General features: G+C 38.1%; 1 protein-coding gene across 6 annotated transcripts in view; it reads right to left on the bottom strand.

The window, feature by feature from the left end:
* Window positions 1-14627, bottom strand: part of uggt2 (UDP-glucose glycoprotein glucosyltransferase 2) — a 46007-nt gene that overhangs the window by 30932 nt on the left and 448 nt on the right. For all 6 annotated transcript variants that reach the window (XM_004557813.4, XM_004557811.4, XM_004557812.4 and 3 more), the window contains exons 2-21: window positions 14362-14506; window positions 12755-12837; window positions 12525-12655; window positions 11852-11964; window positions 11541-11718; window positions 8407-8503; window positions 8256-8328; window positions 8004-8104; window positions 6389-6488; window positions 5874-5934; window positions 5509-5600; window positions 4661-4811; window positions 3616-3735; window positions 3136-3221; window positions 2871-3006; window positions 2480-2611; window positions 2224-2388; window positions 1616-1739; window positions 1439-1537; window positions 110-204 (exon numbers count right to left, since the gene is read on the bottom strand). In XM_004557813.4, the coding sequence (XP_004557870.2) occupies window positions 110-204; window positions 1439-1537; window positions 1616-1739; window positions 2224-2388; window positions 2480-2611; window positions 2871-3006; window positions 3136-3221; window positions 3616-3735; window positions 4661-4811; window positions 5509-5600; window positions 5874-5934; window positions 6389-6488; window positions 8004-8104; window positions 8256-8328; window positions 8407-8503; window positions 11541-11718; window positions 11852-11964; window positions 12525-12655; window positions 12755-12837; window positions 14362-14486 (2262 nt within the window). In that variant the 5' untranslated portion in view covers window positions 14487-14506. The remainder of the gene's footprint in view (window positions 1-109; window positions 205-1438; window positions 1538-1615; window positions 1740-2223; window positions 2389-2479; window positions 2612-2870; window positions 3007-3135; window positions 3222-3615; window positions 3736-4660; window positions 4812-5508; window positions 5601-5873; window positions 5935-6388; window positions 6489-8003; window positions 8105-8255; window positions 8329-8406; window positions 8504-11540; window positions 11719-11851; window positions 11965-12524; window positions 12656-12754; window positions 12838-14361; window positions 14507-14627) is intronic.

Genomic DNA, 14627 nt, shown 5'->3' on the forward strand with positions numbered 1-14627 from the left:
TAAGTTAGAGTATTAGATTTATCTGTTATGCCTTCTAAGACGTCCTGTGTACATCCTAAATGATAACATAAATTAAAGAAGTGAAAAGAACAGTATTGATTTTACTTACCAGGTGTTTCAGAGCACTGAGCAAGAGTTTTCGTCCTGACACCTTCTGAAAATCCCCAACTACCCACAGAGTTACAGGAGTCATCCCATCCTCATCTGAGGTAAAAGAGTAAAATCTTTATAGAATAATGTGTACAATACAAATAAGAGCCATTACTGCCATTACTGTAAACCATTCTAAACTCAGACTCTACTTTATATTCTTTAGCTTTCTAATCGTAAGTCTCCTGTTATCCCCAAGAGCAGTCTATTTTGGTTGTTTCTAGTGTCCTGTTCTTCCCTGTTCTTCAGCTGCAGCAGTCTGTTCTCTCTTCGAGTGTAAGGTGTAGCAGCTTCAACCATGTCTGACTCTTCTTCTTCACAAGTTGTTTTGCTCACAGAAGTGTCGCAGATTTTTTGTTTGTTTTGTTTTTGTACCACTAGGGACTGTTTTTCATTAAATCCCAGGAGAACAGCGGGTTTTTTGTTTTTTTCATTTTTAGATATTCCGATTTGGCACCAACTAAAGGCACTTAGATCCCATGTGTTTCTCATTCTAATGTTTGGTTAACATAACATTTTGGCCACGTTTGTGCGCTTTTATGTACTGAGGTGCAGCATTAATGGGATAGTATGCAGGTGCAGCTGATTAGTTAGCCACAGCAAGTATAATCACTTCACCAGTAGAGGACAAATTTATTTATGAAGAATTCAATCTCTCAATGTTGACCTAAATGTTTACACAGCTTTCAAAGACAGTGTCTTGTAAAAGGTCCTACTCTGTCTATACACTGATAATCACATGACATTGAGAGGGGAATGAAATGTAGTTATTATAGTGAATGTTTAGTTTGTGTCAGAGGTGAGAGAGACTAAGACATCTGTCACATATTATAGAAGAACCTTGCCACCTGTCATGGTTATATTCCCGCCCCGGCCAGTCAGCCAGTCCTTCAGAAAAGCAGGCAGTTGGCCCGACAGCTACTCCACAGAGAGAGAATGGCAATCAGCCTCCTCTGAAACACTGCAGCTAGACTCTGGGCCCGAGCAGCGAAATGCAGCTCTGATGACCATTTAGACTGCTGGCCAAAAGCCAGTCAGAAGACCCAGCAATGATTTTGCTGGAGGCACAGCCTGCCAGCCCTAATAAAACCCAGTTTCATATTTCCATACATCAGCAAAGCAGTGTGGGATTCAATTTGTTTATAACAAAAATGCTAATTTTACAGATACACCTTATATTAATGTAGAGTAGTTATTCCAGTTTATACAGCATTATGTTTCTAAATATGAGATTTCATCTGAAATAGTGTTTACTGGGAAAGCAAACCAAAAAGAAGTGACTTCTTACCACTATTTGTGAAGTACTTCATTCTCTTAGCAATCACTGCCGTTTTGTCTCTGGTGTCCACATAAGAAAACATATATGTGTCTTCCCAATCATCTGCAACTGCATATAAAGGAAAGTATAACGTAAGAGGAATGTAAACAGTGGCATCCATATTTTATGGCATAGAACAAGGAGCACCTGGAGTGGCTGTGAGGTCAAGGTACTTTCGGTCACTGCTTAAAATAAGAGGGTTCATCCTGGGAACCACATTGGCCTGTTCCATTAGATAGTCTACCACATCTGAGCCTTCAGATAACTGGCCCTATAAGGTGAAGGACATAAAGTGTGTTAGTTACATAACTGACAGCATGAACAAATTGCCACCGGTGCAGTTCCCCAGTGCTTGAGTACTTCAGTTCACTCATGTCTGGGTTTTTCCTGACTCAAAGTGGGCCTTTGGGAAATGAATCATTATTGGTCCACATATAATTAAGGTAATGAGTACGCATTGCTTTACTTAACAGAAGTCTTATGAATTTCCCTCTCATTTCTTCCCATTTGAAAATTAAAACTGTATTTTGTCACTCAGTAAATTAATCTCCATTCAAAGAAAACTCTTTAAAAAGATGTTTTAATGACATTGCTGCTAATTTTGGTCAGATTTTCTTTCATATGCAGGACAAACCTGCCTATATATGAATGTAAAAATTTCACCTCTCATTACAACAACAAGACAAAAAAAAAACACATTGGTTTCATAGGCTGAATATGAAGAGTGAGTCTCGTTTCATGCATATGCATCATACCATAAAGACGGCTCTTTGAAAGGCAGTAGTGGTGTCCATTATGCGCTGAAGGATGACTGTTTCCAGCTCCTCTGGGTCCATCTCATCAGGGCTCAAAGGGACTCCATTAAATAAAGCCAAAGGCAGGGCACCCAAGCCACTCTTTTTGTAGAAGAGCGCACCATCCTACAGCCAACAAAAGTTAAAATCAGACCTGCTGCTCTTCATCAATCATACGTTATTACTTTTACTTTCAATTAACAAAAAAACATCTTACCTTCCTTTTATCATCATACTCTGATTCAACTCCTAGAATCCTTTCAGAATTGGCTTTTGGGAATTTTCTCTTTAGGTAAGCAGTGATTGTATCAGCAGAGAGCGTCTCCCCTACATCGACTTTGCTATACAGCTGCAAGAGAGTAGCAAGGAAGTTCAGACTTGACCATCACTCTCTTCGGATCCCTCTCAGTGTCAGTACTTTCCACCGCAATTTTAAAAAGCAGATAGCTGAGGAAAAATACCACTGACTCATCTATTTCAACAATGTCTCAAACTGTAGGATAACACAAGTAAAATATTATGCAACTGATTTCCTAGGCACGCAGAGATATGAGCTGGCAAGAAACACTTGCTAAAACAACAGAGATTTATATATGCGATATACTTACTGAGACCACAGACATCAGAGCCTGGGGTAAATCATACTCGTCTGCAATGTAATTCAGCAGTCGGTAAAATCCAACCCCTGCATCTGAGAAGCCATCAATCTCATCTTTGGTGTTGACAACAAACACAAATCCAATTCTGTACAAACGGGACAAAACAAGTATTCAATTTGCAGGTGAAATGAGAATCACTACCAGGTAAAGATTATGAATGCCAAGAGCGGACCATATAAACAGCTGTGGAGGTGTGAAAAATTGCAGCATCTACCTCAGGGGGATCTTATGCTTGTAGAAAAGCTCTGCTAGCTTCACGAGCTCACCACTTTCTTCCTGCAGTGGATCTAAGAACAGCACCTAACAGCAGAGGTATCGTTATCAACCCCTGGTCGTAAAGCTTTGCAAACAACTGTGTGCCAACCTGACTTACACATGAAGCAAACTTTAGAAAAAAACAAATCAAAAACCAACACATCAGCAAGTTGAACCCAGACAAACTAGAAAAACAGAGGCAGTGATTTCAATTTTTTATTTTGTCTGACAAATCCTAGGACATGTACAATTTAAATGTATAATAAAGACCTGTCTCAGCTCCATTTCCTTTATTACCCACACCACTGTTTTTTCTTTATTGCATTAATGCAGTGTAAACAAATAGGAAATGCAAAGTCCAGCTGACTAGTACTCAAACCATTTGTGAATTTACTGGCTTGTCTCTCACTTGGTACTTCACTTGTTCTGATAAACTCACCAGGTTAAAGAAATTGCGTCTGATCTGCCGGATGACTCCGGGAAAGGTGGCTCTGAGGAGCTCCTGTACACCAGTTGGCCAGCTTCGGTACATTAGGTCATTCTCAATGTCATTTATCCACTAAAATGTACAGGTACAGGGCGCAGAAGAGTTAGTGGGAAAATATTCACTAGTTAATAATAACAGTAATCCCAAAGGTGCAGCCAAAATATGAAAAATAACAGAGGGATTAAATATTTAATGCATGAACAGTTCAGACTTCCTCTCTGGTTGTCATATGTAAGAATTTAGAGACATTTCATTTAGGAATGTGGAATTTTATAGATATATACACTTGAAATTTGCCCAAGGACACAACGACCGAGACTGTCCAAGCCGGGGCTCGAACCGGCAACCTTCCGATTACAAGGCGAACTCCCAACTCTTGAGCCACGATTGCCCTATGTTCTATTTCACAATATTAAAGAAAGTGATCTAGAGCTGTGAAATTTATTGGGTTACTCCTTTTCCCACATTTAAATTCAGCTTAGTAGTTTTGTGTAATCTTGTTGAAAAACAAACAAATGGCACCAATCATGCAACACGTCCTCCTCAGCAGAGGAATTATATACATGCAAATAAAGCAAGTAGAATGCCAGTGAAGCTGGCTAGTTTTGATGCATAACGATCCATCTGGCAATAATACTGGTCTTTCTCTGTGTAACTATGAAGCCTCACCAGCAGACTATCAGCAGGGGAAATGCAAGTTGACAAATATTTTGGTTGAGGGTGGACAGGCTTAATATCGTCATATATTTCTGACATTTTTATAGTACTTAATGTAATAAAATTGCCAGAGGCATCAAATGAAAACTTGCAAGTTTTTAATTTAATAACATTTCTTGGCTAACTTCCAACTTAATAACTTCCAAATAAATGAGGTTCCTGGATAGCTTCAGATTGTTGCAATAGGCCGATGACTGCTCTACTAATTTCTTACTTTAGGATCCCTAAACAAGAACACGTGTGTTGATCTGGGAATATAGTCCTTTTAGACATCACTTACCATTATGGCTGGGTGTCTGATATCTAAGGCATAACTGTCATCCACAGCATTCACAGGTAATCTCAGCAGCTTATCTTGATGTTCTCCTTTTATGCCTAGATTATGTAGACCCTCTAAGACCTTGGCCTCTGACTTAAGTATGTCCAAGATGCTGAAAGTGCAAAATGATGTGTTAGTCTTTGATTCCATCTGTGTGTCAGTATATATGCATTGCACCAAATGCTTTACTTCTATCAGAGAATGTCTTTTATTAATGCAATTTATTGTGTCCTTACTTTAAAACATATTATTTTGTTTATAACAAGTGACATTCACTACAAGTGGTAGTTATTATGCAATATTTCTATCAGGAAAAACATGAAAAATATAGCCCCAGCCAGATACATTAAACCAGATATTCATTCATTGATGAATATCTGGTTGATATAATCATATATTATATCTGTGGTATTGAAAGCAATATTCAATATACCATGATGGAAAATGTTTTCTTTGTCCACAAAATATAAGTCAGAGAAGCCCTGGACTTTTATCTTGCTAACACCATTAAAAAAGTAATTCAGCCAGAGCCAAGGAGACGACCAGCTAAAAGAAGAAGACAGCACTCTTTGTGAGTGAGAAGGATGGGTTATTCTGTCCAAGAGGAAAAAAAGGTGAAGCTGGCATTCATGTATCCATATTGTGGAAAATGACAATTCAAACCACATCAAATATTAGGATTTAATACATATTGAAAACTTAAAATTACTACAGCAAGTCATGATCGTATTGCACAAAGATCACCCTAGGTCTGGCGCTTCCAGGGGGGAGCACAGGCATATGACTGTACCTTCCTGCTGTGTTCCTACCTGAAGGGATTGTGAATGTCCAGATCAATGTGCAGCCCGTTGATGAAGAGCTCACCGTCTCCTGGGTGAACACCAATGGTCTCACTGAGGTGCTGAAAGAACAAGCTCAAAGTGTTAGTTGAATCCCAAAAGCCCTAAATGATTGATTCTAACATTAATGTCTGATCTTTTCACATGAAACGATGTGCACTGAGACTACAGAAACAAGTAAGGGTAGTAAGAGAGTAGGAGAAAAGCAAAAATAAAATGTCAAATTTATTGTGAAATTTATATGACACAGAGATTAGAAACTGATTCTCTAAAATAGAATGTGTGCAATGGCAACAGATATTATCAAAGACAGCAACTACGCTATGATATCGCACCTTTTGGTTCTCCTCAATTTCTTTTCTCATTTCCTGCTTTACAGCCACTCTTGTCAGTGATCTGTGGGAACAGTAAAACATGTACAGTCACCATCAGCTTTTACCGCATCCCCAGCCGGCAGTAAAATGCCAGTTTTAATTTCCAAAAACCTGTGGGTCCTCAAGATGGTGCGTTTGCAGTCAATTCCCTGTAAACACCCGACTCTTACTCAGCACTTTTTGAAGTTATTACAAGCTGCCGGTACCAAAATAAGCAAACATCTTTTAAAAAAGCTGATTAGATCCCTGTACAACAAATTATCTACATTCATTGCAGGGTTACAAATTGTCACAGAAAGGAGTAATAATGCTCAAATAAATGGGGCTATAAAAGGTATACTTTATGTGCACTTTAAGAACAGCATTTGTTTGGCCAAGATTCATACAGGGCAGGGCTTTGACAGGAATTGTGAAACCACATAAAACGTGTTAACCATTGAGCAAGAAAAAAAATAAAATAGGATGAATTTTCTTACCTGGCTTTGCTTGGAAAGTTCTGACTGAGATCTCGCAAGAGCTTTAAAGCATCAAACTTTGGTGCAGACATGATTCTAGAAGCTGCCTGGAAACTCAAATCTACATAGATCGAACAAAAGAAATGATCAACATTTATACATCTATGAATGCAAAGGTAAAGTCAAAGGTGGCTATTAGCTTTTCAAGCTCTATTTTCTTTTAAATACATAACACTAGAAGGGGCACCTGCACAACTTAAGTGTATTTCCTATGCAGATGACGCAATAATCTACACAGCTGCATTCTCTTCTCTGCCACAGGCTCCAGACGACCCTTCAAGAACTGCAAGCCTCATTGTAACATTTGGCTAAAATTGTTACGAAAACTCACTGAATACTCAGTGTATGCAGACCGTTAAGGGGCATTTAAAAAGAAAGAGGCAGCAATGTAGCAGCAAACGAATGCCTATTAAATTTAGCGATGGCAGCTGTGTAGCACAATGTATATTTTCGGTGGTTACACCTTTAGCACTCATTCTCTGCAGAGCTGCATTAAATACAGGAAGGTAGTGAGCTTTTATTTTAAGAGTGTGTCTTCAGCTTATAGATCAGCACAGTGTTGTGAAAACTCACATTGTTCAGTGAGATTGTGCACCATGGGCTGTTGCACATTTACAGAATACAGTTAACTGTCAGGACCATCAAAATAAAAATGGTAGGCACTCGGACATCCACTCAGAGCCTCATGCTCACCGTCTGATGACAAAACTCACATCACTCAGACCCATACAATATCAACCCTGTAAGTTTCCAAAGCAGAGCTCCACTCACAAATGCACCATTTTCACACTGCTTTCATTGTAGCTGCTGTTTATAGTGCAATGTGACAACATCCACGCCATGAGCAGTTCCACATATGTTGTGGACTTATTGCAGCCAAGCAATTGCCACCTACCAATGAGTACTTTATAATCAGATTTCTTGGCCCTTATTAAGTTTAATGTGACATTAGCAGCGGTACATATTTTTACGCAGAAATAATGTTAAACTCCCTCTCTCCCCTTATGATATTGCTTCTGTAGATCACTGCTCTACAGGGTACCCAAGATATATTCAGAACTTGGTAGAACAGCCTTCTTTGATTTTATGACCGGGTCACGAAGTAACCTTCAAAACACACTAAGGCTCAATAATTTTCTCTCCCTGGGGGAACTTGAAACGCTGATTTAAAAAAAAAAACTGCAAGTAAAAAGCTGGATTTTACTCCATGTATCTGCAGTCCTTTCCTTGTTTTAATGTGTCCCAGGTTGGCTTTTTTGTGATTTTACAATTTTTGTAACCTTGCAATGCTGTGCTTTCTTGGCCAAGACTCCCTTGAAAAACTGTTTTTTAATCACAATGTATGATTACTTCCTGGGTAAATAAATATTACATTAAAAAATAAAAAGTAAAATAAACCTCACCTGCACTTCATCAGTAATAAAACATACACAGTGAAGGCCTCACCTTTGATCCTCTTTTCAGTTTCAATAAATCTAAGCTTTTTCTTAGTGCATGATAATAGCAAATGCAGACAGACATTGAAAAATATCCTCAAACTGTTGTCAACAGCACTGAAAGGAAAAAAACCTGATACCTTGCATTTCCCACACTTTGAGAGGGGCCATGTCATTGGTACTCTCAAGAAGATGTTTGCGAAGCTCAACAAGATGCTCCTGGAGTTCAGGATGAGATTTCCTTAAGAGAGATAAAAGAAAAACAGAAAGACACGATACAAGGTGAAGATTTCTTTTTGACTCCTAATCAAGTGGTGTCAAATACACAGTGACAAAAACAACAGAAAAATAAACGATTAAAACATCTTTAGGACTGATAATATATTACTTACTTTAATGTCCCAAAAAAGAATCCTTGGACTTCATCATTATCATCATCCTCCACATTTATAACCGTCTTTGAATCTATAAAGCAAGAGATTCGTGTTTACTTGCCTGAGAAACAGAGTTCAACACACAATGCTGGATAAATCACTAACTGACCTTTTACTTCAGTGTCATCCACAGCTTTGTATTCTGTGCTTTTGATAGCCAACTCAACACCATACCCAGATAAAAGCATCTTTTGAGGCTTTGGATTCTGTATCAAATAAAAGCAAAGCAATGTAAAACAGTGCAGAGTTGAATCTGAATTAGAGCTCTATACAGAAGATACTTTCTGCCTATATGTACCCACTATACTCTATGTGAACAAAACTACATTCAAACACATTTGAAGTAGAATGCATCACACTGGGTGAGTTTTGGCTTGAGACTGTCGCTGGATGCCATCTTTGTAATAATTTTTTCCCCTGGTCAACTATAACTGGAGTTATGAAGTGGAAAATGTCTCGAAGCAACAACGGTTTAGCCACAACAGAACACGCTGACACTAGTGACACGCTGACTAGTGCTGACACCTTATAAACTTCCTATAGAAGTGAGAGATAATGACAGCACAAAGATCACCCTGGCTTTACAGCCAGAATCGATGTAAAGTACGTCTCCTAATTACATTTGTTTTTGTTCAGTTTGTTTCAGCATGGCACATCTTTAAGCCCATATCTAGGTGCCCACATACCTGTGGCAAAACATGTTGCCTTTTTATAGATTTTTCAAGACTACAGTCAGTGAAAGTTATAGACTATGAAACAGTTTACCTGTGGGAACAAAAAGCACACAAACTGACACGTACAGCAGCAGATACACTGACATTCAACCTTGACACCTGTGTCACCCAGACACTGCTTCAATCTTTCACAAGCGTAACGAGGAAGCTTCCACACCTACACACCGCTTTTCTTCAAGAAAAGCACATTTCCTACTTTCAAAGGCATCTGTTTGTCAGTTAGTTTTTAGAAATCTGTTAATTCTACCTCTGAACATTGGTCAGTCATACGTGTTGTTCAGCAGTGTCCATTTGATCAGGAAAAACTATGAGGAACAACATTTTTTTTCATGACAGAAAATATAAGTAATGGATAAAAAGACTGTTTACAGTAAAGTGTTAACTTTTTCTGGCCATCTTTCATCATGAAATTTGGCTTGTTTTTTTGGGGTTCTTTTTGCAAAATCCTGCTAGGAGTCAAACTTCAGTGAAAACATAACCTCTGTGACAGAGTTAATTTAAAAAGAAGGATAGACAAAACAGCAGCAACAAACAACAAACATGCAGTCGGCACTCTAGCTTTAATTTTTTTAAAAAGCTAATCGAATGCTACTAATGGAACAACTGCTAACACATCACAGAAGATTTGAAGCCAGTGTTCCATTTTCTTTTGAATCAGATATCTTTCCTGTATGACTTATCACCTAATGAAGTAGCCCTCCAACATGTTCACCAAATAAATACGCTTTGACAAATGACACTGATGTTGAACAATTTAGCGTCTTTTTTCTAAGCTCAGATGGAAAACAGGATTTATGTGAACAACAACAAGTGAATCTGGGGTTTTTGTTTTTTTTATGGCATTGCTCCTCTTTAGTGGACAAAACACATTGCTGTGATATTGCTCATGTTAATCAAGGAGAAACCTCTGAGGCAAAGACAAAATTTCTAAGATCTCCAGTTCCTCGAGTGACTAATTCAGGCTGTCTACAAAAGCAAGCATCCCCATAAATTCCCATGTTATAATTTCCAACTTTATAGCATTAAAAAGCTTATTCAGGTGTTGCAGTAGTTATCACTTTTGCTTCACAGCAACAACGTCCTGGCTTTGAATCCAGTAACTGACTAGGGGCCTTTCTGAGTGGAGTTTCCCCCCATACTTGTGTGGGTTCTTTTCAGGTACTCCAACTTCCACCTGCAGTCCAATGACATGCATGTGTTAGGTTAATAATGGCAGTTCTAAATTGGCTGTAGTTGTGAATGTGAGTGAATAGTTGTCTGTTTCTCTGTCTTAGCCAGGGCGTTCACTGCCTTTCACTCCATGATAGCTTGAATAGGCTCCAGCCTTCCAAGACCCTGAACTGGATAAGCTCAGCAGCATGGATAGATGGATTAATTTACAGTCTGATAAAAACAAAATGGTTTATGACTCTATGGATACCTTCCCACTTTATAAAAACTCTGATGAAGGAGATTTTTTATAACTCATCCACCTAGATGCTAGAGTTAGGAGTGTGTCTAGACATAAGCAGCTGGAGCTGATGGGTGTCTTTAGGCCTCACCTCCAGTACTTCCAGTTATTAGACTTTTTTACTGTGTGTGGAGATGGTGTATAATGAATTCTCAGGCTTATGTTAATTGCTTGCTGTGTGGTACAGACCATCCAAGAGGTTTGTGCTTCAGTTTTGGAAAGTGAAATTCTATTATTGTACTAATCTGTTACCTGCCACAATAATGTGTGTATCTGTGTATTGCACCCACACAGTTTGCCAGCACGGAATCCAGCTTGCCTACCAAACTATCAAGCATTGGCTGACAACTTAGCACCTTACCCTTTCACCTGAATAAGTTAGCTTCTGGATCCAAAAAACCCACATTGCAGCAGCTAAAACAAACTTCAAAACACAGAATTCAAAACTATTCAGTGGCTGCTGTGGGTACTTCTATTTCTTTATGCTGTCTTTGATGCTAAAAGTGTAAAGTGTAAAGTGTGCATGTTAGTCCCCATAGGGAAATAGTTCCTCTGCATTTAACCCATTCACCCAGTGAAGCAGCTAATTCTAAGTAAGCAGGATGAACTATGTTTGAGCGATAGCAGTGCTGTTCAAACACAGTTTCCTTAAAGAGATTTACTAAAGAGAAGTTTCCTGTTGTATCACTGATTAGCAGTAATCAGTAATCATGAGAAAAAAAATATACACAAAGATGGCATCAATGTTTTATTTTAATTTCACTGCTGGAAATGAATCTAATTTACTTCTTTTTAAAGACAATAATTAAACAAAAAGAAGTCTGTTAAAATTAATTCTACCAAAACAGCAGAGAGCAAAAGTCAAACTTTATTCGTCACTGTTGCTCTGATAACACTAGTTCATCAGTAATTTCAAAGTTCATTTAGAATTTTGTTTTTATTCTCTACAATTAACCACGTCTACAAAAATATTTATATATATTAATAATAATTAATAAGTGGAATGTAAGTGAGAGTTAAGGCAAAGCAGTGGGGGGAGGAGGGTATATTTCTACTCACCGCTACAAAATGACGCAGCACATATGTAAGTGTGCCCTTTTCAGCTTTCTCTGACAGTGCCTTGTGAAAAGAGGTGAACTTCTTTGTTCCAATCTCTGCATACAAGATCACAACTGGCACATCTGTTATATTGACCCCTGGATATGTGTGATCGTTCTTGTATAAATATGGTTTTGGCCTGTGAACATTTGGAAAATGTGGTTAAAGATATCCCAGAGCTAAACATTGATAGGTGAAAGCATCAAATATTAAAAACACAATTTTAAAAAGTTTCAAATAACTACATACATAAATTCAAACTTCCATGTTACCTGCCTGCAGCTGCCTTAAGGAGCTTCTTGATGTCCTTGGTGCTGCAGCTGTGTTGCCCATGGATGGAGACAAAGGCTGGGCAAGCCTCAGGCGGAGGCTCATCTTTGGCTATCTGTTATGAACAGAAGGAAGAAAAAGAATGTTTGGTAAAGTAATGGCTACAACATAACCTTACTAAAGCCAGGGTTTGCTGGTTTGGTCCCCACCTGAATTACTCGTTTTAAAATACATGTGATTATAACACGACCACTTCTCTACTTTTGAGGTTAGGCATAAAAGTTTTATTTTGATAAAAGTGTTTAGTTAGGGTTGGATCAGTTGAGCCCTTAGTGCACTGAGCTTGTCTTTTCCAGTCTCCTCTGTTTTTAAACCCCCTCATTTCCCACTTCTGAAATTCATACAGAGAATGTTCTTCTACTTTTTCTTTTCATTTTTGTGTTGTTTTGTTTGTTTTTCATCATACTTTCTGTGACCCCCCAGTGGAGGGCTGCCACGCCGTGAGCTTGGCTCTCCCAGGGTGGGAACAGTTCTTCCTCCGCAACACTGCTAGGTGCTTGCCTGTAGAGGATTGCCTGGATTGCCTTGAAATGACTGAGTTTTAAACTGGATCTGTACAAATTAAACTGAACTGAGCTGAAAATATTACTTTATAACACTTTGATCAGAACATACCTGCTGGGATGCATGAACAGCTGGTGAATAGGAGCGCAGGGCAAGAGCAAATTTGAGAAGATTAACTTGAAGATCTGTGAGGAACTGTCCGGCTTTCTTAATGATCAAGTTGTAGTACGAGCGCACTGACTCTGTAGAATAAACAGTGGTGGGACAAAAACTCAAAACTCAGTTCAATGAGTTACACCTCTTCATATAAAAGTAATAGTTTAATGTAAAAATAGACATACCTCCGTGCTTGTATACAGTAAGTTCTTTTACAGTGTCGACAAACTGCCAGAATTTCTCATTCCCATCTTCTCCAATAAATTCGCTGCACATGAAAATACGTAAGTATAATAAGCAAACATTATTTTGCTCCTCAGCAGTTAAAACTACAGACCACCAAAATCATTAATTTCTGGAAGTAACTGTGCACATATCCACTGTAACTCATCATTAAACAAGATAAAGGATCAAGTTTTTTACTACGGCTATTTAAACACACAATCCAATTATATACGAAGATTTCTACAAGGTTACCAAAGAGATTGGTAAAACTAACACTGATGATAAAATCATCACAGACTATTTTGAAACAGGAGAGGCCACAAAGAAGGATGCAACAGAGAAGACAGACATTCCAGCTTTAAGCGTATCAACTTTACCAGAAGTACACCAACAGGGATACAGCGAAGTTATATTTTAAGGTGATTTAAAAAAGTTAAAGGCAGTAAAATTACATTAAATCAATAAATAACCAGTATAAAAATCTGAATAACCTTCCAAGAGTAATAAAGCAGAACGTTTTTGTGGTGATTTTTTACATAAGTGTCCTTCAGAAATCATAATAAGGCAACTCATAACATAAACAAAGTGATGTTTATATTTGGTCCCCATGAAAACGGCCTTGCTTGGTGACACTTGTGATTTAATTTGAAAGATAAATGGTTCTGTGCTGAATAATAAATAATAATATAAATGTGAGAATTAAGGTTTTCTAAATGTTCCAGCACTGTTTTCTACTGTGATAAACACAGTGAAATAACTTCTGTCTATTACTTAAAGTCTATTGTAAATGGACAGAATGCACTTTTTAAATTGTTAGGTCTGTGATGGGATTAATCATTCTGGATGATGGCTGTCAATATAACGAGACTGATTTTTCCACAAATGATATTCTGTTTTAGTTTAGCTACAATGTAACACAAGAAAGTCTTTCAAAAAAGCTAAATGATGGTAAACTACAATGTATTTATGACCATGAGCACAGTTACCGTGGAGAACATTGAGGCTGTGACCTTTATCTGGTAATACAATATACTATTATAAATCCTTAATTGCAGTGATATTAAACAAAGCAAAAACAAACCAAAAAAAAAAGAAGTAGGAAAGGGAGAATAGAGTTTCCTAGTAATATTCGTGGAACTTTCAGCCCAAGGTTGGCTGAATCACCAAAGTTAGAGCTATTATCCATCAGTCTGCAAGGAAAGATTTGGTGAAGGTTTTGGTTACGAAAACATCAGTGTTGATGTAAGAAGTGAAAGAATTAGTATTGGATAAATAAATAAATGCATTAATGAATAGCAATCAGTAACTACTTTAATACTAAATAAATAATTTCAGTTTGCTTTCAGGTGAATGCAGTGCAAAAATAGAAATCATTCAATATTTCTAGTCTCTGGTCCTGACCTGTCTCTGGGAAGTGTAATGAGATTTTATTTTCTGTTTAGGACATTTAAAGATTAAAATACAAACCGCGGATTAATAAAAGATCAAAGCAGTGCATTTAGGAGGAGGGGCACCTGGCTGTGCCCCGTTTTATTGCACATATGCATTTCCAAGAAAAGTACTGTACCTCGTCTCCAGGAGGAAAGGCGTCATGCTCCACTTGGCTTTAAGACTGGCAGTGACGCCTTTGGGGGCTGATATTACGTGATTTATGTTCAGCACCAGTAGCGACAGCACAATAACGCTCCTCATTGTCGCGATGGAACATGAACCTATAGCAGTGGTAGAGAGCAAAAAGGTACGCCGTCAGTTCAGCTTTTGAGAGGTGCCATTGAGTGCCACGTAGTTACTCTGAGTTATTATCTCAACCTCAAAGCCAACACACACGCACAC

This window comes from Maylandia zebra, linkage group LG16, assembly GCF_041146795.1.
Source record: "Maylandia zebra isolate NMK-2024a linkage group LG16, Mzebra_GT3a, whole genome shotgun sequence".
NCBI classification, from domain to species: domain Eukaryota; kingdom Metazoa; phylum Chordata; class Actinopteri; order Cichliformes; family Cichlidae; genus Maylandia; species Maylandia zebra.